We start from the raw sequence: 27,173 nt of genomic DNA, 5'->3' as shown, positions 1-27,173 counted from the left end.
CACTGAATATTTTCATTGATAAAATGTTGAACTTTACACCATAGTGTAAGTGAATATGTACAGTGCCAAAATATCTGCAGTTTCCTCATAGTCATTGCAGAAAATACAATAATTTTTGTAAATAATGATTTGCTAAAATCTGTGAATGAGCTGATAAGAAACTTCTTTATTTCTGATATTTCTGCGGTAACAACCACACTTTTCTCCAGCAAATCAATTTTCCATTTAATAAAGAGTTCCAATGAGACAAAAAGTATGAATAGCTTTATTATTACTTCATTAAAAACACATTTAACCAACATAAAAAACATTAGTAACATCAAGAGACGCTGATCTTCATCAATACCTAACATGTGATACCTGAAGGGATTGAACCAATAATAACTGAGAACTCTCTTTGAGGAATTGATATTTTACAAAGAGAAAGGAATTCATAAGAGTGTTCCTTCTTCGTTTTATAACTGACTAAACAATTTAATATTTTTGTCAAACCAGTTCTTAAAAAAAGAGATTTGTGTTTGTATAGAATGTTTTTATTATTTCATATGAAATAGCCATGCAGAGAAAAAGAGAAATTGTGAGAAAACAGTAATGTCATGTATGTATGTATATGTGACAATGATAAATAAAATGATATTTATTTATTTATATATTTATTTAGAGTATATTAAACAAGTAGCCCTTGTGACCATTTTATCCCTTCAGGGAGCCCTCACTCACAAAAAGGTTGGTGACCCCTGATGTATAGGATATAAAATTCAGCATTTTATCGCATCTGCATAAATGCATATATTTCATGTTTTTTGATTGTTTTATTTGCGCTCTAATGTTTGCAACATGATATTGCCGATTTATAAGCCTTTTAAACTAATTAGTGAGGAACTACGTTTCTTTCCTGTTACTAAATTGTTTTTATTAAAATAAATAAATAAAAAATACAACGTTAAAACCACATTTTGTTCTATTATATTTTGCCCATCATTTATCCAACCGTTTAATAAATTACATTGCATTTAAAAATGGCTTTGTGTGTGTTTTATATATATATATATATATATATATATATATATATGAAAGTACACATTGCTTGCAGAAATGATGATTTCTTAAAAACAAAAACAACGTTTTTAAACGTTTTTTAAAAGATGAATTGACTGAGAAAAATGCATCCATCTTCCGCTCAGAAACCTTGATGAATAAATATATAAAATGATCTTAAAATTACCTTTTAAATAGTTAAATATGAAAGGGAAGTTTCAAGCTAATGGCACCCAGATAGATAGATAGATAGATAGATAGATAGATAGATAGATAGATAGATAGATAGATAGATAGATAGATAGATAGATAGATAGATAGATAGATAGATAGATAGATAGATAGATAGATAGATAGATAGATAGATAGATAGATTGATTGATTGAAAACGTTCTAGAACTATATTGTAAACAAACACTGTAAATCACATAATAGCTAAAAGGTCGCATCAAGAGGATGCTCCAGCTACCAATAGTTAAAATAAATGTATAAATTCATGAAGGCAATTGTATCAAATGTTTTGGATCGGACTGATCCATCTCTGTCCGAACTGTAGCCTACTCAACTTTATTTGTACTTTTTAACTGCTAACTTTTAAAGCAACCTAAAGTCGTTCATATATAGTGCACAGAAAAAAAAAAGATCCACAGAGATTGTAGGTTAGACTCTACACTGCGCGCAGATAACAGGCGCGTTCACACAGCGCGCGCGCTCCACGTCGAGTTCCAGCTCGTGCGCGTGCACAGTCCAGGTTCAGAGACGGTGGTTCTACACACGCTACGTCTCAGAGAAATCATTTTCAACTATTAAAAGAAATAGATCATATAAATTTGCTGACAGGAGATTAAGTAGCCTACATTAAACATTTCGAAGTTTACCGTAAAAACGAGAAATTTGACTGACTAAAGATGCTCCCAGATATTATAGAAGGAGAATTTGATATTAAAGAAGAAGAACCATGGTACGATCATCAAGATCTGGAACACGGTGAGTTATTCTTTATCTGACTTTCTGTAAAAGTAAGTTCATAACACTTTTGAAATGAAAAATGTGCTAGCTTATTTTGTGAACAAGTCTATATTGATTGAGAAAGTAGTCTCCATTTAATTATAGTCTTCTAAGAAATGTAATTAGTTGATGAAAACAGCATTGATGATTGAGGAAGTGTGTGTTGTGTGTGCTCGACTCTCCACCACAGAGTTGTGAAGTAAAAGGAGAAGAGAAGTTACTAAACAGCTCCTGACAGAGATAACCTGATGCCAAAATGATTGCAACATCAACCAGATTTACAAATACTTGTGCATAAATTAAAAATGGTCAATTATAAATGGTTCAAAATTATTTTAATTGAGTGTTTTTGCCTTCAGTTTTGGTTGCTCATTAGATGTTCTCCTCGTGTTCTTCATACAGATCTTCATTTGGCCGCAGAATTGGGTAAAAATTTACTGGAGCAGAACAGAGACTTAGAAGAGACTCTCCAACAGATGAACATCACCAACCAGGAACAGATACAGGAGATAGAGGTGCTGCTATCTATCTATCTATCTGTCTATCTATCTATCTGTCTGTCTGTCTGTCTGTCTGTCTGTCTGTCTGTCTGTCTGTCCGTCCGTCCGTCCGTCCGTCCGTCCGTCCGTCCGTCCGTCCGTCCGTCCATCTATCTATCTATCTATCTATCTATCTATCTATCTATCTATCTATCTATCTATCTATCTATCTTATCTGGGTAGATTACTTGAAAATTGTAGTGGGTTAGTGATTCCAAATCCATTACATTACACTCTTTTAGATTACTTTTAGATTACTTTTAGATTACTTTTGACCTAACTGGTTTGTCACAGTGATATAAAGAGCATAATCTTGTACCATACTGATAAAAAAATACAAAAAATCTATTCCATTCATTGTCATTAACAAAATTAATGCATTTAACATTTTATCAGTTGCAGGGAGTTTGTGAGTTTAATGAAAATCGTAAAAATGTAAAATTTAAACAAATAATTTTAAAATAACAACAACTGAAATAAAACACTTGATGAAAGATTAAATATTATGTTTGTTTACCTGCATGTCATGTGACCATTAACCAATGTCAGAGAACTGTGAACATGCAAATGTTACTTAATTATTAACTTATTACCTTAAAATCTCAGTAATATAATATGAATTTGTGCATTTTAATGTGTTTGAAAGACAAAAGCCTTCTGAAGACATATACATGGTTAAATAACCACTGAGTGATAAATAAAATAAAAATAAATTAGTGTTCATCAGTAGTATATGCAATGTTGAAAAGTGCAGAAAACACTTCATAAAACTGAAATCATTTTTGTAAGTTCAGTGGTCAAATGCTGTGAGGCGTCTCAGTTTTCTGTTTAAATATATCCATCTGACTAATGACTGTTGTTTGCGTGAATGTCCACAAAACTGGAAGCAGTTTAGGCTATTTTAGAAAGGAACATTTAAAAGATGGAAAAGAAGAATTAGGGAGAATCAATAAATGATGTATATATTTTTTGAATAACCCTTTGTTCTGAGTAAACCAAAACCATATGCACAGAAAAGCTGTCTTTTATTGACATGGTTCCATCTACATTCTCTGTATAATCAGTTGATTTTATGGTTTTATAAATCTTTGTCTGTTCCATGCAGCGATAAACCATTTTAAAATACAATGCTCACAGGAATAGACAGATATCTAGATGTATTGTAGCTAAAGGCCATAAATAGAGAATGTATTGCCTAATATTTTAGATATTGTGCCAGATTTTCACTTAGTGTCAATATTTGCAAAGCACAACTGATAGCCATTAGTGCCTCCATAATGGTTAAACAGTTTCAATGAACAAAAGTATAGCTAGAACTTGATTCAGACTTCTCTTAAAAGGCAATAAAACTTTAGATTTTAAGAATAACTGAGGAAAAGCCTTTAAATAAGACAGGCAAGGGTATCTGAACTTGCTAGATTAAAGTCTAATGTTTCTTTCTCCTTTGTTCAGTATCTTTCTAAACAGGTGGATATGCTGAGGTCAGTGAACGATCAGCACACTAAACTCTACGAGCAGCTGGATTCAACCGCACAAGGCCTGGAGCTGAAAAACCAAAGACTGGTGCTGGAGAACAGAGCGGCTCAGATGAAGATCGAAGGGTAAGACTTCAGAAACGCTTGTAAATGAATGCATCAAGCCAAGGATAAAAGGCTTTAAATGGTGTATTTCCTGACGGCAGGCTCACAGAGACGGTAGAAGGGCTGCAGACTCTGGTGGAGGAGCTCCAGAGAGACATGCAGAAGCTGAAGCTGGTTTCTGCTGAACAGACCCGGTCCAGAGATGGTGATAGTGTTCAGGGTCTCACATGCTGCAAGGAGAACTGTCAGTTACACAAGTACGTTTCTGCAATACATTTTTGCACATTTTAAACCCCCACAGTGTTTTGTGCTACAGTAAGTTAAAACGTGAAATAGTGTCATTGTTGTTTGGCGCAAGAAAAGGAAAATATATATTGTGTTACATGCACTCAAGAAAATAAGTCTGATTTCACAATTTTCACATTTGCAATGTTATTTCTCACAATTGTGACATCTCACACTTCCAACTTTATTCCTTGCAATTGCAAATTTTAAATTTCAGAACTTTATTTCCCATCTAACAATTGCGACTTCATTGTTCATAATTGCAACTTTATATCTAACAATAGCAGCTTAATTTTTCGTAATTACGACTTTATATCTAACAGTTGTGACTTTTTTGTTCACAATACACAATTGACTTCATTGTATGTAATTTAGACTTTATATCAAATAGTTGCAACTTCAGCTGCGACTTTATAACTAACAATCGGGATTTCATTGTTTATAATTTACGACTTAATATCTAACAATTGTGACTTTGTTGTTTGTGATTGTGTCTTTACATTTAACACTTTAAGTCCCATCCTTCAGTTTTTCTAATTGAATATTCTGAAATACGCTAAAATAGGCTGCCAACTGCAATTCATATTGACTTTAAAGTCTCTTTTGGTTGATCTCAGAAAAAGTAAATATTTTAGTCTATACAACTCCAGATTTCAGTCAAATGTAGTCTGTTGTTGTTTTTAACATGAATTTATTTATTTGTAAATTTATTTTGATATATTCATACCATTAGGATTCTCATATATTTAGATCTTCAGTTATCTGACCAACGGCTCTGATTTCTAACCATGCTGCATGTATTTCAGGTGCTTTTCCCATGAGCGCTCTGCTTCCACCAGCCGCTCGTCACTGAAGCATGAGGAACACGACGAGTACTGGGAGCTGAAGCGCTCGGTTCATTCCCTGCAGGCGCAGCTGAGCACAGAGCATGCTCAGAGAGAGACGGCCGAGCTGGAAGCTGATGCTCTGGCGCATGAACTCAGCCAGCTGGAGCCCAAAGCGGCGCTGCTCGGAGTCTACAAGGAGCGCCTGGCCGAGAAGGAGGCTGAAGTCCAGGAGCTCCGCCTGCTTTTGCGCTCGAGCAAAGATAACATGTTCCTCCCATTGGAAGATGAAGCGGGCGGGGCCGGACACAGGGGGCGGAGCCTGAGTGAGAGGCAGTTGCTTAGTGACGAGCAGCCTGCAGTGAAGCATCATGGTATCTCTCTGCTAAACGAGGTGGATGCTCAATACACCGCCCTGCAGGAGAAATACGACACGCTGCTGCGCCGCTGCCAGGGTGAGATGTTGGAGCTGTCAGAGAAGCAAAAAACTGTCCAAACGCACACACACTCGCCGGGTGTAAACACACAGAACGATTCCCAGCAGCCCGAGTACAAGGCCCTGTTTCAGGAGATTTTCACCTTTATCCAAAAGAGCAAAAAGGACCTGAAGGAGAACTGGATCAAGCCCGGTCAGGTTGAATGAGGCACTGATCTGCGTCTATAGCTATAGAACTAGTATCGAGATCTTAAAGGTTTGATACGACAGGTTTACACCAGATACTGTCCTGTCTGCTTTTATTACCTGGTGAGTGTATATAAAGCACTTTGTAAATATTTCTAAATGTTACTGTAAAAAAAAGCTGTAAACTTAAATGTACTGTAACTGATTTCTGAAGCAAACATTAAATCTTTGTGTATTTATAGTGCAGTGAATCTCACAAAAACATTTCCAGGTTATATATTACCACATAATCAGTAGAAAAAATGATATTAGCATAAATCTTACTTCTATAAATCTATACAATCAGTATATTCTGGTTTATATACTCTATAAGTATATAAATCTATACAATAAATAAAAAGTAAAATAATAGTAAAAATAAAAATATTGCCTTTTGTGCAAATTTAAAAATGTCAAACTGTCAATGAACATTATTTAATGATCTAAGAAGAATAATGTAATAAAATTGGGCTCTGTAAAGATACTTACAATTGTGTAGTTTTACTTTGAAAATCACCCAGACCAGAAATAGATGCAAACATTAGATGAACACAAATATATATAGATGTTTTATTATTTAAATGCATCATTTGTTGGTCTGCATTACAGTAATGTGAAAGAGTGCTTATTTGCCATGAAAATAATGATTATTTATATTCTCTGTTTAATGTTTTATGATATATTTACGATGAAGCCTAGTGTTTTAGTCATTACTGATCCGTGCATTTGTTGCATCTGTTAAAAGAATTCCATTATCTTAAAGGTGTCAAACCATTACTTTATTGGCTCATGAACTTTGTGACACTAGTAGTTCACATTTCAGCCTGAACCTTGTTTCAGGTTATGTTAGTACCATTCATTCATAACCCCATAACAGGGCAAGCGTCTCCAATCGAGTGTTTGCATCTGAACTTTCACCTGTATCAGTGCAAATGAGAAGACTGAACTTTATTCTGCACATAAATGGACTTTCCCAGACTCTTGGACGTCAGAGAACATCGTCTTCAGTTCCAGAGGAAAGGCTGCTTGTAATCAAGGCCCTTGATAAGATTTGAGTGACATCGCAGCATTAAGTAATGTATTTATCAGGCTGACATGCACCGTCTGTTATCTTCAATACAGATGCACTGCACATTAGAGATCACTCTGGTTTAAAGTTAAAATGGAAAAATTACAAAGCATGTTGTAAGCTTAGACACTGGGTAGAATTTGTTAAGGAAACATACATTATAGAAGAATTGACTTATTTTGAGACTTAAAAAAAGAACCATTTCTAGCATATTGGGAGAAATATGAAGTACTGTAATCAATGATTGTGTACATGTAAATTATTAACCTCAAAAACAAAAATATAGCCCTGTATTTCTTTAATACTTCATAAAATATTTTCTTGACAAATCAATAATAAAAATTAAGTATAATAATGTGAGTTTCAGTCTAGTAGGTAACTGAGCATTCGTGTTTATCAATTAGTGTGTTGGCCTTGTTCAATTTGTGATAGAAGGATAAAAAAAAAAAAAAGTGGTAACCAGGCTGTATTTTAGTGTCCTTGTTGCACATTTTTTGTATTTACAGTAATAACAGCAGATAATGCATAATTACATGCAACTAAATCTAAACCAAACCCTATATAAAGTTAATGTGAACTAATTAATATTAACAATGTTTAGTATTTAATTGTATAAATACACCGTAACAAGGACACCTTAAACTAAAGTGAAAGACTGTTTCAAAGCAGCTTAAAAACAAACAAAAAAGACAGGACAGTGAACAAAGACAAATAACAGTGTTAATGCTGTAGAATCGATCAATTATGAAATCAATTTCAGCTGCAAAGCAGCTCTACAGAAGACAAGAGTTGAATTTTTCAGCTCAATTTCACATTTTGTTCTCATCCGATAATACCACTGCAGTTAAATCAATAATATTGAATGGAAATTGTCTTTTGTGGGATAAAAAATAAAACAAGAACTTTTGAAGAGGAGTTGTCAGTTGCAACGTTTATTCAGAACGACATACAAATAAAAAAGGTCAGATTTGGGGTTCTCTGCTGTTGTAGTGTGAGACCTGGCAACGATATCCTGAATATGAATATGTGGAATGCTTAATAAACAAACAGACAGTGAATGCTTTATATGCAGGTGTGGAAGAGACAGACATGTGCATGTGAAGGTGATTTCAGTCATAATTGTAAGATTGCAAATCATACTGATAGAATATTTCCCCTGAATAACCAAGAGGCACTTTCTTTCACACCCAAACACAGGTTTAGCAACTTCAGCAAAAATCCCAGATCACTTGCATGACGAGAGAGAGAAAAAAAAATTTTTTTTTCAAAAGAAATTTATGTTTAAACTGCTTCTGCATTTATGCAGAATGCCATAAACGGTCTGAAATAAAATGAACAAGACTGCAAATGTCATTCAGAGCTTCACATTCCGATGTCAATCTCTCTTCAGGTCCAATAAATATTCATGAGATATATTAGATTTTCAGGGTTTGTCTGTTAGAATTGATCTAAACTGCCCCAGACTCAACCAATGTTTTGTCCTTTCTTTTGGTTGTAGCTGTAAACATTTCAACGGGAGCTTCATAACCTTCATTTGACCCAATGAGAGAAATTTATATTTCAGAGGATTTATTATAATCAAGTGCTCTTCAAATGTGTCTGTATCCTGCTGCCTGTTTTCATTGGGTTACAGTAAAGTCATTCTTAAATGTGGGGCAAAATACAAAAAAAAAACAAACCAAACATCTTTTTTCAGTCAGCTAAAGGTAAGAAACAAGGCCAAAATCTGCCGACAAGCTCCAAAAGGCCACAAGCAGGATAAAATGAGCTGAATCATGATCTCCTGTTGTTTTTATTGGCAATACCTACTTTCATATTAGGTCATAAAAAAGAAAGCAAAAGAAAACCAGCATAACTGATCGTATGCGTTCAACACACAACTCCTTTTCTAGTCCTTCAATTTTCCGCAAACGCAGGATCGAATGGATCTTCAGCCCTTTTGGTGAGATGCTCATGTGACCAGACGTGCATCCAGAAGGGTGACCGTATGCAGATGCTCCGGAGTGGGCGTGTCCCCGGGCCGGTGGTGTCAGCCGAGGGCAGTGATTGGTTGGTGTGTTGGCTCTGCGTTCACTCTCACTGAACTCTGAGGGAGGGATCTGTGGCGCTCCGGCTCTCCTGTCAGGAGGGAACGGTTCCCTTCAGATACCACATCCCTCCCAAACTCATGCAGCACTCCTGAACCAAACACAACACTGCTGTCAGCCCAGTCTCACGTCAACAATACCCTTCATTCAGACGCACGTCACACTTTACTAGCAGCAGACGGTTTAAGGGTTAACAATGACTGGCACACATGCTAACACTTTAGTATAGGGAGCAATTCTCATGATGAACTAGTTGCTTATTAGCATGCCTTTTATTAACATATTGGCTGATTATTAGTGCACATATTCTGCATGACCATATTCTACATCCCTACCCCATACCTAAACTTAACTACCTTACCATCTATTAATGAGCAGCAAATTAGGAGTTTATTGAGACAAAAGAGCGACCAATTACATGAATGTTTTAAAATTATTTTCTACAGGTTGTTAACGGTAGCCTAAAAACATGCATTAATATGTAAGTGCTTTCTTTACTTAATTTATGTAAAAAATAAGAATAAATGAAATATCTTTCTCTCCATCAACTACTGAATGTTTAAATTTGTTGCATTACTTTTATTTGATTTATTGCTTGTAATTCGTCATTTATTTATGGATTTACATAATGTTTCTGTTTACTTAACAGAAAAATACTTGAAGGCTAAATTGATTTAAATATATATTGTTTTAAAAAATAAATTCAGACAGTAACTTTGCTAAATTATATGCCTGACATGTTGCATCACCATTAACATATATTTTGACCTTTCTTATTTGTTGTCATATGGGTGCAAAACATTTTATTGGTGAAAATAAATTTTTACATGATGGGCGATTTATTAATTTTATTTTTCTGATTGTCTTTGTCTAACTATATATTTGAAAAATTACTTTTTCTGACTTTTTGTTTGTTTTTCCAAATAGTTTTAAGTGTAAAGCAATGTTTACTTAAAAAAAGAAAAAAATGAAGTTGACATTGTTTTCATAAAACAAAACAAAAAGAACGAAAAAATAGCTATCGACAGTTTATTTTTTATCTGATTTATTGCTTGTAAATTTATTATTTCTTTATTTTTCTGACTTTTTATTTGTCTAACACTTGGAATTTTATTTGGAAAAACGATATTTACTTAATTGAGAAATACTAGAAGGTTATACACCATTGTTTTTACAATGACAAGAAAATACAACAAAAACTAAATAAAATAAGTATTTACAGTTAAAACATTTTTATAGCATGACAACTCTAGAATGAAATATCGTAACGGCACCTTGAGCAGTCGATCCACATCTGTTTTGGTGACGGCGTCTCCGAGCTCCTGCGTGAGGCGCGTCTGGATCACGTTTCTTCTGACGCGATAGTTCTTCATGAAGATCTCGAACAGAACCTGCCGGTGCTGCGGACAGAACAAAAGCATATACTCATATACTCAAAATCACAATTAACATGCAAAAAAGTGAAAATCCCAATGAATCCGACAGCAGCTCTCAGAAATCACCTTGTCGAAGGTTTCTCCGCTCTCCCACAGGCCAAAGACCTTCTGCTCGTCAGCTGTAGCGTTGCTCTGAGGAGGAAACTACACACACACACACGATCACACATCAGACAGACCTGGACCACACAGTGACTTATTCAGGTTTGAGGAACATTGTGCATGATTTTAATCCTTTTTTATTTGGCCATTTATTTTAAGTGCATGTTAGTTGCATCATTACAAATAATTTTGAAGCAGGAAACATTTTCAATCTAATTGACCAAAAATACCCTTTTAAGCCATTTCAGAGCAATAAGAATATTTTACAGATGCACGTAAATATCAGAATCTATATTTGACTATCATCTAGTCCTAGACAGCACCAATTTCTTGAGAAAGTTAATTCGGCTCACAATTCAGACAATTTGGAGACAGTTACAATGCAACAAAGACATTTTAAAGAAATGCATTATAACTATATTTGTAAGTATATCCTGACATCAGAATATACATGTTGCTTTAAGAATCAAAGAGACAGGAACACATCATTCAGACTCTCAGAAATGAGTCTGGAGTCTCTGGACTCATTTGTAATGAGCTTTAACTCCATTAGGAGTAGTTACATAAGTACTGTTTACCAGCTATACACACACACACCCTTAATCCAATTAGCCTTAAGAACAAAGGACCAGACCACATCTTAAAATCAAACACATTAACTTAATGAGCAGGACATAGACTTAAATCAGTTAAAGCCAGAAACTAACAGAAAACGGTTCACCTCTTTTTAGAGTTGCTCACATCACTGACCATAATAGCACTGGTCAATACAGGAATACAATCAATATATAATATTAAGATATGCGCGTGCTGATGCATGTGCGTATTACGTAAGCAGCAGCGCCGTGTGCATGCATTGTTTACATGAACCGGAAACCAGCGCATGCCTTGTGATATTCTCTCCACAATGGCGGCTCGCCGCTGCAGACGGAATGAGGAGTAGTGGTCAACCAACATATAGCGCCAAGGCCGATATATCGGCACCGATAAATATATGCTCTCAGCACCGTCAAAATAAATGTCAGGCGTGCTGTCAAAATAAAAGTATCGCCTCATGCTTCAGCCAAACAGAAAAACTTATCGGCCGATAATTGGTATTTTTCAGATATTGGCATCGGCCGATAAGTTTTTCTGTTTGGCTGATGCATGAGGCGATACTTTTATTTTGACAGCACGCCTGACATTTATTTTGACGGTGCTGAGAGCGGCAGCGTCTGAGCACATAGTGCTCACATTCATAGATATATACATGCTCACATTCCTCTTGTTCGCTGTCGAACAGTTCTATCTAATACAGAGAGAAGGGTCTGTTTAATAATCAGATAGAACTGTTAAACAAAGGAATTAACGTGCATACAAAAAGTATTATAACAATTGCTTTTATATTATTAGTAACAAAGGAAAACATTATAATACTTTCTCGTTTACCGTGAGCATTCAGCAAATACGCATTTATATCATTTAAACCAGTGGCAGGCAACATCGGTCCTGGAGTGCCGCTGTCCTGTAGAGTTTAGCTCCAACCCTAATCAAACACACCTGAACAAGCTAATCAAGGTCTTCAGGATTACTAGGGCTACAGGCAGGTGAGGGTTTTCTTCAGGGTTGTAGCTAAACTCTGCAGGACATCAGGACATTGCCTACCCCTGATTTAAACAAATCTTTGAATGTCTAATGAACATTTAATTTCTCAAAACTTGCAAACTTAGTTGAATCCAGTTGTGAGATCTTGTGAAGTGTGCATGTGTATCCTGCATGATCGCGTGTGCTCTGTGTGACGGTCGGTCCGTGTGAATTGAAAGCGGACAGGAGGAGAGTTCAGCTTCACTAGAGATGCCCGATCGACAAACTTTAAACTCGTGATTTCAACTATGCTGCACTTTCATATTCATGTCATTTTCCCAGTGTTCTGTATGTAAAATGAGTTTTATCTTCGCTTTATTTGAAAAAAAAAAAAATAGGATTCCCAATGCACACAAACTTCCCAGAATACTGAGTGCCCTGTTGGTTACGGTGTTTATTCCTTTTTAATTATACGGTTATTAAATATTTATGTGTGAAAAATACTTCGTCATCTAAAGTATAAGTAACATTTATTTTTAAATCCATTTTCAAATGATTTCAAATTTCTTAAATATTCATTAAAATAAACAAAATTATATCGGCCACCCTGCTTATGCCAAGATATCGGCATCGGCTGTAAAATAATAATAAATAAAAAAATCGGACGACCACTAATGAGGAGAAGAATTGTTGAATAAAGTCGTTATTTTTATTTTCTTTGCGCACAAAAAGTATTTGCGTAGCTTCGTAAATTTACAGTTGAACCACTGATGTCATATGGACTATTTTACTGATGTCCTTGCTACGTTTCTGGGTCTGGGAGCATTGCTTCATTGCTGTCTACGGAGGATCTGAGAGCTCTCAGATGTAGTCCAAAATATCTCATTTTGAGTTCCGAAGATAAATGAAGGTCTTACGGGACGACATGAGGGTGAGTAATTAGTGACAGAATTTTCAATTTTGCGTGAACTAACCCTTTAAAGAATTGGTCCCTAAACTAGTGTCACCAAACTATGTAATAAAATAATGGTCAAATTAATTAAAATCACTGTGATGTAAATGTAGCTTAGTTTTCTATCTGCTAAAATTAATAAATGTAAATACTGACAAACCCTAGTGCATATTTTTAATAGTTCAATCACAATCTATATTGGGTTTGTAATTAATATTAATATCAGTGCATCTATACATGTTTTCCAAATACATATTTTAAATCCATTTATAAAAAAGCATTATGTGGTGCACTAAAAACGCCCATCGTCCACAGTACTTACAGGCACCAGGATCTGTTTGCACTGGCTCTGGAGGATGGTGTCCTGCAGCATGCGGTCCGTCACATGGCCGTACACAGAGTGCCCCGTGGGTAAACTGGCCAGATGCAGGTTAAACAGCCTCTTCACTTCACTCAGGCACAAAACATAGTGCTTCTGGAAGGTGCTCCGCACAAAGTCCTGGAGCTCCGGGGTGAAGGCGTGACCGTGTCCGTTATGAGGGTCCGAGACCGGAGAGGTAGAGTTGGGGTAACCGTTGATGGAGCCGTTTGTGAACGGGCCTGACGTGTCCATGGCCTCTTCAGAGTCACTCATGGGCTCCTGTTTGACCTGCACCGGGGCGGTAGATTCACCGGACGAGCCCGTGTGTCTGGACTCCTTCAGTCTACGAGCGTCCAGCTCCCTCTGCATGCCAGCGCGATTTTCTCTAGCATTCTCCTTTGCTGATTTCAGACGCTGGTCTCCGCTGATGTGAACGGGCTCTGCATACAACACAGCACCACATGAACACGCAGAAATAATACTGTTTATAAGTTTGGGTTCAGCAGGTTTAGTTTGGCAAGGATGCATTAAACTGTTCAAAAGTGACAGTAAAGACATCTATAATGTTACACAAGATTTCCATTTCAAACAAATGCTGTTCTTTTGATATTTCTGTTCATCAAAGAATCCTGAAAAATAAAATGTCTCACGGTTTCCACAAAAATATTGGGCAGCAGAACGGTTTTTAACACTGATAATCAGAAATGTTTCTTGAGCAGCAAAATGATTTCTGAAGGATCATGTGACACTGAAGACTGGAGTAATGATGCTGAAAATTCAGCTTTGATCACAGAAATAAATTAGTTTAACATAGATTCACATAGAAAACAGCTATTTTAAATTTGATCAAATAAATGTAGCCTTTGTGAGCTTAAGAATTCTTACAGACCTCAAAAAGTAAAAAGTCAGAACATACCCATCGGAGCATCCTTTTTAGGCACGAAGTCATCTTTGGAGAAGTTAAACACTTTTTCCAACCTGCAATATAGTGTTTATTTAGAAAAACAGAGACAGAGATTCTCACTTCCTATTAAGACTAAACTATGTACGATATCTTTAATATTCTGTTTTATTTATCTTATTTAGCGAAAGCATTAGTTCAAATGTTCATGTTGTTGTAAACCTGTACAAAGTACGATAGTGCCTGCACACTTTTAGATGATCAAAATTCAGACCAAGTCCTTTTGTGTTTCATAGAATAAAGAAAATAAGTGTTTAATGTCAAATTCTGCAAAGTCATGTCATACTTAGACTGAATGCCCAGCCAAAGCATGTGCTGCCTTTGAGCCACATCAGGATGCTTTCTGACAAAATCATGATCCGTGGGCAACAGGAACTCCCAGCCTCGGTTTAATCGAGGGACAGACATCTGCTCCAGGAAGTCCTTAACGTCCTCTGGAGGAAGCTGTAGACACATGACAGAGAAAAACATCAGAAGACAACATACATATACATATATATATATATATATATATATATATATATATATATATATATATATATTAGATTGCAACAGTGTTTTTGTTAAGTTTCATATGATACATCAGGCTCATAATCTGACAATGAGAAATTGAAGCAAAAACTGAGCAAAAATATGCAATTTGGTGCGGATTCTGATATTTAGATGAAATTCTGATGCTTGTAATGTAAATCAATGAGATCTTTATAACAGTACAGCAGATACTGACATAACATGACAAATATCAGTTGTCACTCTATATCTCCAATAATATGTCTCAGTGAGATGAGATTGAAATGATCCAAACATATAATGCAATGCTGATTGAGTGATGAAGAAATAAACGCTCCTCAGAAGACGTGAGATGTTCTGGAGGTTTGTGAAGATCATTCCTCCGCTGAGGAACAGTGAAAGTAAAGCTTCTGGAAACAAACGCTCCTCAAAAGATCCTGAGGATCAGATTTGAGACACCCTGATTTTTCTAAGACATGATTGATGGAGAATCAAGTAAAGCTGAGCTGCTTCAGTCCAGTAAGTGCTCATCTGGAGATATTACTGAAGATATTTTTACGTTTAGTTGATAAAAATCAGTAAAGATTTGACAGAGAAAAGACACGTGAAGCACCAGCTGAAGGCTGATGTTTGTTCAATTACACTAAAATACCTTTTACTTAAAATGTATGAATTAGCTTTCATCGCCAGACTATAAAGGGTAAAACATCACATCTTGTCCTTACAGCGCCATCTTCTGTTATACTCAAGCACTCATTTCAATTCAGCACACAAACCTTTATGATGGCAGCAACCTCTTTTCTCATCAGGGTTCGTTCTAAAGTGAATCTCCACATCTGAAAGTGCAGGATGAAATGTATTTATGAAAATCAACAAAGCAACACTTTTCAGATCACCAAATATGACACGGCTTGTCATTACTTTCAAACCAAGACACAGGAATCATCTCAGGCTATGTAACCACAATATTTCACATATTTCAGCCAAAACAGAGAAGAAAAAGAAAAAAAACCCACCCTTACACTTGTGAAATTAAACTAAATGCTGCTGGATGACAAGCTATTTACGGCTCATTTATTCATGTAACTACTATCATTATTATAATATTGTTTTTTTTTCCTATTAATATTTTATTTATAGGGTTATTTAAAATGTAGATATATACATCATCTGAAAGCTGAATAAATAAGCGTTCAATTGATGTATGGTTTGTTAGGCTAGGACAATATTTGGCCGATATTATTGAAAAACTGGAATCTGGGGGTGCAAAAAAAAAAAAATTCTAAATATTGAGAAAATCACCTTTAAAGTTGTCCAAATTAAGTTCTTAGCAATGCATATTACCTATCAAAAATTAAGTTTTGATATATTTACTGAAGGAAATTTACAAAATATCTTAATGGAACATGATCTTTACTTAATATCCTAATAATTTCTGGCAAAAATTGATAATTTTCATCCATACAATGTATTGTTGGCTATTGCTACAAATATACCCCAGCGACTTAAGACTGGTATTGTGGTCCAGGGTCACATATAACCTTGCTCTACTTTACTTGTAAGTAACCTTGTGCTGTTTCTTTTGCAGCATGGACCTTAATATTAATTAGAGAGGCAGATTTCATATTATCATGTATATAGAGAGCTAATGATATCAATCAACAGTATCTGTAATTGTAAGACAATCAGTTCATGTGGAGAAAATCAAAATAAAGAAAACAAATGAAACTGACCACAAAGTCTCGGCCGCGACAGAGCACTTCAGCAGGAACGCCGCTGTGGGAACTACAGGTGTTTTTGGGATACAGCACGTCACTGTCAAAGACAAAACACACACACACAGAAGTTTAGCACTTCATCTACAAAAACATCATGCATTAACTATGCAGAAAGGAAACAAATGCCATCCTCACCTCTTCACGACCCAGTTGCCCTTGACGAGCAGCGCCACCTGCTGGATGCAGCGCAGCACTGTGGTGGAGTCCGTTCCTGAGGCCAGCAGCCCCATCAGATTGGCAAACGGCATCACCTTCACTACGAGCAAAAGAAAACGTTTATATAGAGACAGAAAAACTTAGTACCTTCGTTGAATACCTCTGACAAAGAGGTCTGGTTTTAGCGGGGGTCTGCACAATGCTTGTTGGAAGAGTACAGCAGTAATTAGCAAAAGAAATATCCTAAGAAGTTAAGGGTCAAATGTTGGTGCTACAGTAATGTGCAGGTTTTTGTTGACGCCACGGACCATATTAAGGGGTCATAGTTCATGGGAATGTGTTTATGTTTTTTTGAATGGTAACGGGGAGGGTGGGGGGGGGTGGTTTAATGGTAGACTCAACTGGTTTTATTCTCAAACTTGTATTTTGTCTTATTATGCAGTAATTCTGTTTGACACCTAAATGGCCCTCACAAACGTACAGGTTTTCTGGATTTTTTGCGAAGAAGAAAGATTGATATAGTGTTAGTTCAAGAATCCCATTTGAAACAGGAGGATATACTGTATACGCAGGTGTAATAATACGTTTTATGAAGTGGCATCTCACTCATCTTCGGATACTAAAACCAAGGGTGTCCTAATATTGGTGCGGATGACTTTAAATATTACTATTTTAGAGAAAAGTTGTGATACAGACGGTAGAATAACACATAAAAACAATAGTGGAGAATAGGAATATTGTATTTCTCTCAGTTTATGCCCCTTGTACTCCTGACCCTACTTTTTTCTCTGTTTTGTCAAACTATCTCGAGGTTTTCAGATTTTGAAATTGTATTGGGTGCAGATACGAATTCTGTAATGTCGCATATCCTAGATAGATCTGGACCAAAGGAATCACTCTCAAGCTTTGTGTTCTGACAAACTTCGGCAATGAGTAACCTCATCCTCGTTGGTGGACAGTTGGCGTTTATTAAACCCTTCTGCTAAATCTTTCACTTTCTTTTCTGCTACTCATAAATCCTATTCACGAATTGACTATTTTCATTTCTACTTCTTTATCTTCAGCTGTTCGTGATGCCGATATCTGTTCCTCGTCTCTGTCAGATCATGATGGAAATTTGTGCAGATTATCTTTGATCCATCGGCCATCTCGTGCCACTAAATTGTTACAGGATGAAAATTTTTGCAGTCAGTTCAGAAATAAATTTGCTGAATTTATTGAAATTAACCAAGGTTCAGTGGATGATCCTCAAGCTGTCAGATTCAGAATACCTGGCAGAACCGATCTCTCTTCAGGAGCTGGAGTCAGCAGTTCGATCTCTGAACAAGGGGAAATCCCCAGGCATAGATGGCATTCCAATCAAATTGTATACTACTTTTTGGTCTGATTTAGGCCCCCTCATGTTAGATATGATAAATGTTGCAGTTACTCAAGGCTCATTTCACCCATCTATTAATATAGCTGTTATTTCTCTCGTTAAAAAAAGATAAAGATCTGACTTCCTGTTCTAGTTACCGGCCACTTTCTTTGATAGGGACTGATGTTAAATTATATGCTAAAGTACTATCTCGTCGTCTAGAGAAATTTATGAATAGGCTAGTTCATCATGACCAAACAGGATTCATTAAATCTCGCTCAGCTTCGGGATAACTTACGCAGGTTATATCATATTATTAATTCACATAATAGTTTGTCCTCCCCCTCGATTTTAATAGATTCTCATGTTTATGACCCAATGTCGATTCTTAAACCCCATTCGATGCTGTTTTTTTCAGTTGATGAATGAACTGTACATGTACATGAAACAGTCTCAGATTTCAAATTCGGTCCATTTTATTAGGAAATTCAAGCAATAAATACTGTTTTGGCGCTCTTTAATGTGGCGTGATAGACCGCCTCAGATCAAACGAAGCAGGCAGTGCAAAGTGCTTTCGGGTACTAGTGGGTACTCGCCTGTACGTAATCAAACGCATTGCAAAAGACTTGTGACAGTTTTATTTTTGTTTTGGAGCTGAGCTGATGATCCCGCGCTCTGCTGCCACACTGGAGCGCACTCGCCACCAACTGGACAAGGGTGGGAGTTACAGTTACAAATTACAAAAGATCACCCTCAGTGTAATCTGTCAAAAGGACGGACGGCATTCAGATTTTTCCGTCACTGCTAAAAAAATTCCGTCAATGACAGAAAATGTTCGGTTAACGCAACCTCTGGCAAATACATACGTTGACAGGCAGGTAATACAGCCTATCATAGAACATTTTAGGATCCTATGCCTTCCACAGATATAAATACATTTAGACCACTTCACTTAGTGAATGCTATCGGGATATGAAGAGACTTTTAACAAGCATAACAAAAAATGATCTGAAATAAATCACCTCTCCTGCCTTTAAACGGTAGAAACATTGGTGCTACTTGTTGTCATTATGTTTCACAGCTCAGTTGGAATTTGAGGATGCCTGAACTAGACCATATACAATGAAGCAACCCGAGCTCACCGTTCTTCATCAGCGTCTTGACCTGGTCCCCCAGAGGCAGCGTGCGGAGCTGAGCCATGGAGAGCACGTTACTGGGACCCATGGGCTTGACGCTAGAGGACGAGACGAAAACATAAGAACAGGAACATGGGAAAAATACAAACACCTCACTGCATCGTTCTTCTACTTACACTTTTTCTTCAGCCAAAGGAGGCATGAGCATGGACAGATATTCACTGAGAAGAAAACAAAAATCCATCAGATGAACACACATTTCACAAACTGATCCGCCAGTGTTCATGGGTAAATGACAGAAGGCACTAACCATGGTGTTTTCACCAGTTCTGTGTTTTCTGCAGTGTCCATGGCCTGGCAGTAAAGATACTGGCGCTCGTGCTCAGAACGCCCGTCCTAAAGATGAATCAGAATAAACGAGAATGCAGAAATAATATAATACACACTGAATGATTCCCCAAACGTTTTTGTGTCAGATAAAATATTAGATGAGACCAAGTTAATTTCAATAATTTAACACATTTGAGTTTGCAGTTCTCTGATGCTGCTTAATGTTTACAGTTAAATATTTAATCTCTTTTGGTGATTTATTTGAATTATTTTGTATATAGGCTAAACGCCTTGAACAAAAATGAAACAGTATAGCGATTATTTTGCCATTATACAATATTGCGATTGCATTGTGATTTGAACTGTGATATAAACATTTCACCTTCTTGTTCCAAACATTCACTGTGTTTTTTTTTAAACCCAATCATAATTTATTATTAATAATAATGTTATTATCATCATTTACTGAAATTGTATTGTAAAATAAAAACAAATCTTTGATAATATTATCACATATTGAAAACCAAACCTTACTTGAAGTCCCAGAGATTTAATGCTAATATTTCAATAATTTAACAACACATTTGCATGTTCACAGTTCTCTGCTGTCAGTTAATGGTCACATGACATGCAATTGGAAAGCCATTTTTTTAGAAACAAAAATCACTATCATTTTTTTATCATTAATAACAAGAAAAATTATAATAATGCTATTATTACAGTTATAAATTACAACTGCACTGCAAAATAAAGAAAATATTACATTTTTATTTTACACAAGTTCTAATACTAAAATTTATGTCTTAAGTTCTTCACTTTCAAACATTGAGACGGCAAGTTTACTGTGATTTCAGGAGCAAAGTCAAAATCTTTGTAAGTGTAAGAAATGTGATTTCTGAGCTGTAAAAACGATGCAGATGTCATGTGTTTGTTTGATGTGATTTACAGTGAGATGAGTGTGTCAGTCAAGTGTGCTGCGGTGGGTCACATGATCACACACACCTTTACACCGTGGTAATGCAGGTGAACCCAGGGCTCTTCAGCCTGTTTCTTCTGCAGGAACTCGTACGACTGGATGCGGCGCTGACGGGCCTGTTCTGACTCAGGCCGGGAAAACCTCACCTGGTTAAAGGGCAAGTCAACAATAAGAGCAATGAGCAGGAGCACTGGCTCAAACACAGATCATGACTCAGCATTCTGTTCGATACTTTCCAAAAAGAAAACAACTGCATGAAGTCTTACAGTGATTTGTTTAACATCTTCTTCTGCCTCATCCTGAGAAGAGTCTCCAGCTGCAAATAGACACACTCATTAGTTCATCTTAATAATGCATCTCACATACTGCTCTGAACTCCACAATATTGAAATATTCAGTTTTCCAGTCTGGTTTTCACGAGAGCATCTTGAGATTTGGTTTGGTGCTCACACTGCATAGTTTGACCCGCTAAATATAACCATAAACAATATCATTAATAATAGTAATAGTAATACTAATTACATTTTTTTTGTTGTTGCTTTTTTAACTGTTGAATTTTCAATATTTTCAAACCTAAAATCAGCAAGCTTTTATTTTGGCAGGTTGCTGGCAAGTAAGTATATGAGCTGGTATGTGTGTATATTGTATCTATATATCTACCAAATGTTTCTATATATAATTTTTTGTTTTAAAACTATTTCAGATTTTTTTAACATTTTCTATTCTTATTTTATTTTTCTGTAAAATTGTAATCAATGTTTAGACAGTTGAAAAAAGCATTTCACGTCACATCATATGTATAGTTATGTGTGACAAATAAAATAGATTTTAAACAGTGTTTTTTCAGTATCACTGCCATCATATAATATTTATGAACATTAATTGTTTTATTAATATTTTGAATCAGTTTTTATTTTTCTATTTTCAATTTTCATTTTAGTGTATTTTAATAACTGTTGTGTTTTTGTCCTTTTTTTAAATATACATATATAGTGTTTATTAATTTTAATTCAGCTTTAGTTATTTTAGTGCATCAAGTTAAACTAAATTAAAATGAGAGATGCTGCCTTGGAAACTAGCTGAAATAAAGTTTCCATTTTAGTTGATTTCACACAATGTTTGTGTTTCTTTCAATGGTGTTAATTTTTAGAAATATAATCTTCATTTGCCCTCTAAGATCAAATCTAGACAGGATAATGTACCAAAAAACCCCAGAAGTGACCCCAAAACACCCCGCACCTTCATTGGCCGCCTCTCTTTCTCTATGTTTAGTATCAGCTTTATCCAGGTAGGTGAAGCTGGGTCTCATCTGGAGGATTCCCTGCAGTGGAGTGAGATGAAGCTCTCCTGCCACCAAAACATCAATAGCAGATCATCACATCACAACATACATGCTAATTGCTTCTACTCATCAGGAATGCGATGCTGCAAAAGCCAACCTTTGTGAAACACAGCCGCAGCGTAGCGGGACGTGTTAGTGGTCGCCTGGATCGAGGAGAACGTTTGCTTGTCCATCATTTTCCTGTAAGCAGAAGGAAAAGATTAAAACTACGAACACCAAAGTCTGGCTGTAAACATCAGAAAGGTTGATGCTCCTCACGTCGAGTAAACGTTGGAGTCCTCCGAGGACGTGCCGTCCACATTGAGCGCGATCTGCTCGCCTTTACTGCGGCTGTAGTTCGGACTCATGGTGTCCATAACCACCTCCAGTTCAACCTGGATGCAGGGAAGAAACCCATGAGCTGTGTGTGTTTAACAGGAGAAACTTTAGAAATGAACAGTGAAAACCAGTTTACCTTCTGCTGCTTGGGTTTAATTCTGGCCGACAAATGAGTCACATTATCATAGCTCATAGAAGCAGGACGCACTGGATACTGGAGAGGAAAAGGTTCAAAACATCAACAGCAGTGACTACAGAAGTTATGCAACTAGTGATATTTAACGATTATCAGTCAATAACTGTGACCTTTGTATTACACTCAAAAGTCCAGCCTTGCCTATGGATGAGCAATTTCTTGATGCAAAATACAATACAGGTTAAGATCAGAATGACTTTTTTTTTTTTCTTTTAGAAGAAGAAATTAAATTGATCAAAAGTGCCAGTGAAGACAATTATAATGTTACAAAAGATTTTTCTACTCAAAGGATCCTGAAAAATAAAATGCATCACTGTTTCCACAAAAATATTGGGCAGCACAACTGTTTTTAACATTGCTAATAATCAGAAATGTTTCTTGAGCAGCAAATCAGTATATTAGAATGATTTCTGAAGGATCGTGCGACACTGAAGACTGGAGTAATGATGCTGAAAATACAGCTTTGATCACAGCAATCAATTACAGTTTCCAATATACTCACACAGAATAGAGCTATTTTAAATTGTAATAATATTTCACAATATTACTGTTTTTACTGTATTTTATGATCAAATAAATGCAGCCTTGGTGAGCAAAACAAGACTTCTTTATTAAAAAAAAAAAAAAAAAAAAAAAAAAAAAAAAAAAGTACTGACCATCATTAAACTCCCAATACATAAATATTAAAGTCCGTGCAAAGTCAAAAATTAAATGTGTTTTAAAAAGTTTTAAAAGTAAAATTAAAAGTTTGTCACAACACAGAAAAATGTGTTATTAACCACCCAGCCAAATTTGAATGCCAAAAAAAAAAAAGCCAAGTAAATAAAATAAGGTACCAAAAAATAAGTAGTATTCTCTGCTCTCAAACGCTGGGGGCGTGTCCACTGGCGGCACTGAAACCACGCCCACTCTCGGGAAAGCTGCCGTCTTCCTCTAGCAGTTTATTTAATAAGGAGACCGAGCTGTTTTGTAAATGCTCGCAACCAGGTATTATGCATTTACGTGACGAAGGCACAGCTAGCTAACAAACTGTAGGCTGTAGTAACTAACGGTAATGACAGTAAGTCGCGATTGAGCCGTGAACCACCGATACTAGTGCGCTCTAGTTATTAGGTGTGTTCGACTTGAAGCAGTGCTGCAGAACGATCAGTGTATCACATCAAAGTACCGCGAGAGCGATTCGAAAGCATCAGGAGCGTCTGCTCTCTGTAGCTCTCACTGTACTTTGATGTCACACATTGATCGTTCTGTAGCGCTGCTTCAAGTTCGAACACGTGTCTTAAGGCCTTACCACACTGAGCGTGAAAAAGCTAAATGAATTTCAGACGCGATGACCTGCTGGAATAAAACAACAGCTTCCTACGGATGCTTCCACACACACCGAAAATGCAAAAGTTCTTTTTTCGTCCAGTCCGACGAATCTTTTCAGTTTCGCAAAGCGAAAACTCGGGCCGTAGTAGCTTTTGTTTCCCTCATCAGCAGCTTGCTCAGTGTTGGTTGCTTGATAACAGACTGAGAGTGGATTGTCCAGCTTGATTATGCCATTTAAGATTTCCTAACTAGAGATAAGATACTATTTTGTAAGCTAGGATAAGAATCCCAAATCAAGTTAAGATTTGCTTCTGTAATACGAATTTGCGAAAAATCCTAATTTAACATATAATTTCTTAAGTTAAGACCTAAGATAAGAAACTTTCTGTAATACGCACCCTGTGTAGAACCAACTTTATCTTAATTTAGATGTTAAATCCATATACGACACACATATCGGAGGAAAAATACATCGTTGGGCGGCGCCCCCTAGTGTGCAAGCGTGAATTAGCACAAGGCGATTCGTTTCGCGCTCGGTGTGAAAGCAACATTCGTCGGCGATGCCTTTATAGTGTTGGGGGAGGGGCCGTGCTCGATTGCGTCAGAGTCATGATTTAGCCCCGCCCAAAAAATCCTGATCACGAAAATTGTGAAACTCCACAATTAAGCACTATATAGTTCACAGTCTTCAGCAATGAATTTCTAACATTTATAATGCGTTTACAAACAATTCTCAGAACTGACTTTACACAGGCTTTAACAGATCTGATGTCAGTTTTGATACGAGAGAACCACTAGCTATAACCTTTTTTTTTTACCTGGAACAAATACAGCTTGTCCACAAGACTTCTGGCCAGATACACGTCAATCTAACAAGAGAGAGATCAGTAAGAATGATACAGATGCTAAAAAACAACAACAACTCTGCAGTTTGATCACTCAGCATCACATCTAACGTTACCTCTTGTATAATTGGATCATCATCATCTCCGCTGGCCATAATGAAGACCGGAGGAGGAACCGCCTCTAGTGGACTTCAAACCTGCAAACACACACATATATTGTATTTAATACATAAAATGTCAGAGATGAAAAAGTCATATCTGAGGCAAAAAAAGTTATTTTTTTATTTTACCTCATAATATTTCACAGTTTCGACTATTTGTCATAATTATTAATTACCAGTGTTATGGGATTCAATAACATGCATGTAAGTACATACTTTCATAAACACATTTGTAACCGTCAATCAATCAGTTTGTCATGATAATTAGCAGGCGACTCCTGATTAATGAATGATGCGTGTAACACGACACTGACAGCCAGCAGCTCCATAACACACGATCACAGTGAAACACACTAAATATATAAGTAAAAAGTTTAAATAAATCACAGATGAAGAGAGTCAGCAAAATAAACAACATGCTAAGATGAGCTAGCAGCTCTCCACAGATAAACATAACACGCGCGCAGAACGCCTCAAATTCATAACATTAGCAATCTGTGTATGTTTATATACATGTTTTTTATACGTATGTAACTTTTGATACTACACTGTGACTGCCAGCTTGTTCTGAACACAACTGACACACACTTACCGAGGCCTCGCTGGTCCACTACATCAATAAGAGCCTGACGCTGAAGTTGCGATCTAAGCTGTGCGTCAGCAGACGTGCGCGTCCCCGCTCTAAACCCAGCGTTACTGAAGTTGTCTTGAAGTTCTTCAGCTGGACTGTGTGAGGATCTCTGTATGTGTGTAGATGAGAGATGTTGCTGCCATGTTGCTGATCGCAGCCCTCACTCAAACACGTGGGGAGGAGCTGAGTGCGCTCGACATATCCCAGCATGCACTGCGGGCGCGTCACATAACCAGCGCGGTGACACTAGATAGTGCGCGACAACACCGTCTATGTAGGGAGCATACTGTGTTTGTGCTCATGGGAAATCATTCATCTTCTGCAGGTACGCTTGTGAAAAAGAAGTGCGCTTAATGTATGGAAGCCCGTGTCCGCCACTGAATAAAAAATAAAATAAGGAAGTTTTTCTCTCAAACTTAAGTGCACTTAAAAGTGTAAAGCACTATACTTTAAAGTACATTTTTAAAAAGTACTTTCGAACAGTGTTAGTCCAGTGTTATTTTATATTACATTTAAAGTTAACATTTTAAATGTAAAAAAAATTGCAACGTTTTTTATTTATAATGTGTAATTATAAATGTATTTAAATAAATAACAGGGGTTTCAATAGAAACGACAATACATTTAGTTTATGATGCTTGTTCAGTACATTCAGCAGCAACACTTAAAACATATTTCAAAGACAACAGAAGAAATTATCAGTTCAGATAATTCCATTCATTATAAATGTAAAGTATAATACATTTTTATATAATTGTAAATACCATGCAGTTAGGTGTCTTATATTCAGTTCACATGCAAGTATACTCTCTTAAAGTATATTATGATTTCCATATTTCTACAGTGTGTATATATATATATATATATATATATATATATATATATATATATATATATATATATATATACATATATATATAGGCCTAATGGCCTATATAGAACGCAAACTCATGTTCTGGGATCAGCTCTCCTCTCTTCACACCAACATCCTCTGAGAAACCTGAAGGAAACACCGTCATTTACCTGTAAATCCTTAGGAACTGCCTTAAAAGTGCTGAAAAATAGACATTTGATGTGTTCTTATGGGGCTTGTGATGTACCTGTGAGGGAACTAGAAGACGGAGAGTGGGTGACGGGGGGTGAAAACTTTTTGAATTTGAAGATCAAGGTAAATTATACTTAATTTGTCTCCCGGGAAACATGCAAGTATCTTCTGTTGCTTCCGAAGGGCAGTACTAAGTAAGAAAAATGTGGACATCTTTATCCTGTTCAAAATGTTCACCCCCACTTAATGCATCGTGTTTCCTTCTGGAGCATCAGTGAAGGTTTGAACCTTTTTTTAATTGTTGTGTTTGAGTCTCTCAATCGTCCTCAGTGTGAAAAGATGGATCTCAAAATCATACAGTCACTGCTAAAGGGTTCAAATATGCAAAAGATGCTGGAAAACTGAAGAATCTGCAGGACCTGGATTTTTCTGAAGAACAGAGCTCAGTTGAACTGTTCAGAACAAACCAGGGACTCATGAACAACCATCACAAAACAAACAAACAGTCGTAGATCATCCAGGTAACCACACAGTATTAAAAACCTGTTTATTTGAATAATTTCAGCTATTTTTTTGTCTCGTGGACTAAATGTAAACATCTTTTATGTAAAACAT

General features: G+C 36.3%; 2 protein-coding genes across 2 annotated transcripts; one reads left to right on the top strand and one right to left on the bottom strand.

Annotated features, from left to right (window-relative positions):
* Nucleotides 1–1,769: 1,769 nt before the first annotated feature.
* LOC306857359 (cerebellar degeneration-related protein 2-like) lies at nucleotides 1,770–7,354 on the top strand. Its single transcript, XM_079397268.1, has 5 exons — nucleotides 1,770–2,025; nucleotides 2,449–2,561; nucleotides 4,038–4,186; nucleotides 4,267–4,422; nucleotides 5,257–7,354. The coding sequence occupies exons 1-5, from the start codon at nucleotides 1,947–1,949 to the stop codon at nucleotides 5,915–5,917; spliced, it is 1,158 nt and encodes a 385-aa protein (XP_079253394.1). The 5' UTR covers nucleotides 1,770–1,946; the 3' UTR covers nucleotides 5,918–7,354.
* A 557-nt stretch (nucleotides 7,355–7,911) lies between these two features.
* LOC306857890 (DNA-directed RNA polymerase III subunit RPC5-like) lies at nucleotides 7,912–25,716 on the bottom strand. The gene is made up of 21 exons (XM_079398157.1): nucleotides 25,475–25,716; nucleotides 24,838–24,918; nucleotides 24,695–24,745; nucleotides 22,506–22,583; nucleotides 22,310–22,425; nucleotides 22,149–22,231; nucleotides 21,949–22,056; nucleotides 20,976–21,025; nucleotides 20,736–20,855; nucleotides 19,714–19,799; nucleotides 19,580–19,624; nucleotides 19,410–19,501; nucleotides 16,890–17,010; nucleotides 16,710–16,791; nucleotides 15,753–15,812; nucleotides 14,753–14,910; nucleotides 14,422–14,483; nucleotides 13,467–13,945; nucleotides 10,594–10,671; nucleotides 10,366–10,491; nucleotides 7,912–9,182 (listed from the first exon to the last, which is right to left on the bottom strand). The coding sequence occupies exons 2-21, from the start codon at nucleotides 24,874–24,876 to the stop codon at nucleotides 9,126–9,128; spliced, it is 2,091 nt and encodes a 696-aa protein (XP_079254283.1). The 5' UTR covers nucleotides 24,877–24,918; nucleotides 25,475–25,716; the 3' UTR covers nucleotides 7,912–9,125.
* Nucleotides 25,717–27,173: the final 1,457 nt, after the last annotated feature.

Source organism: Barbus barbus, assembly GCF_936440315.1.
Source record: "Barbus barbus genome assembly, chromosome: 38".
Taxonomy (NCBI): Eukaryota; Metazoa; Chordata; class Actinopteri; order Cypriniformes; family Cyprinidae; genus Barbus; species Barbus barbus.
The sequence above is the reverse complement of the archived record's forward strand: the minus strand, read 5'-3'. Positions and strand labels throughout refer to the sequence as shown.

Bases quoted from the DNA above. Each gene is read 5' to 3' on its own strand.
- LOC306857359 (XM_079397268.1), top strand. From the start codon at position 1,947: ATGCTCCCAGATATTATAGAAGGAGAATTTGATATTAAAGAAGAAGAA. The intron at 4,187-4,266 runs GTAAGACTTCAG...TCCTGACGGCAG, and splicing joins GCTCAGATGAAGATCGAAGG to GCTCACAGAGACGGTAGAAG. The intron at 4,423-5,256 runs GTACGTTTCTGC...CATGTATTTCAG, and splicing joins GAGAACTGTCAGTTACACAA to GTGCTTTTCCCATGAGCGCT.
- LOC306857890 (XM_079398157.1), bottom strand. From the start codon at position 24,876: ATGGCCAGCGGAGATGATGATGATCCAATTATACAAGAG. The intron at 19,800-20,735 runs GTGTGTGTGATC...ATTCATCTTTAG, and splicing joins TGCATTACCACGGTGTAAAG to GACGGGCGTTCTGAGCACGA. The intron at 19,625-19,713 runs GTTAGTGCCTTC...TTTTCTTCTCAG, and splicing joins GAACTGGTGAAAACACCATG to TGAATATCTGTCCATGCTCA.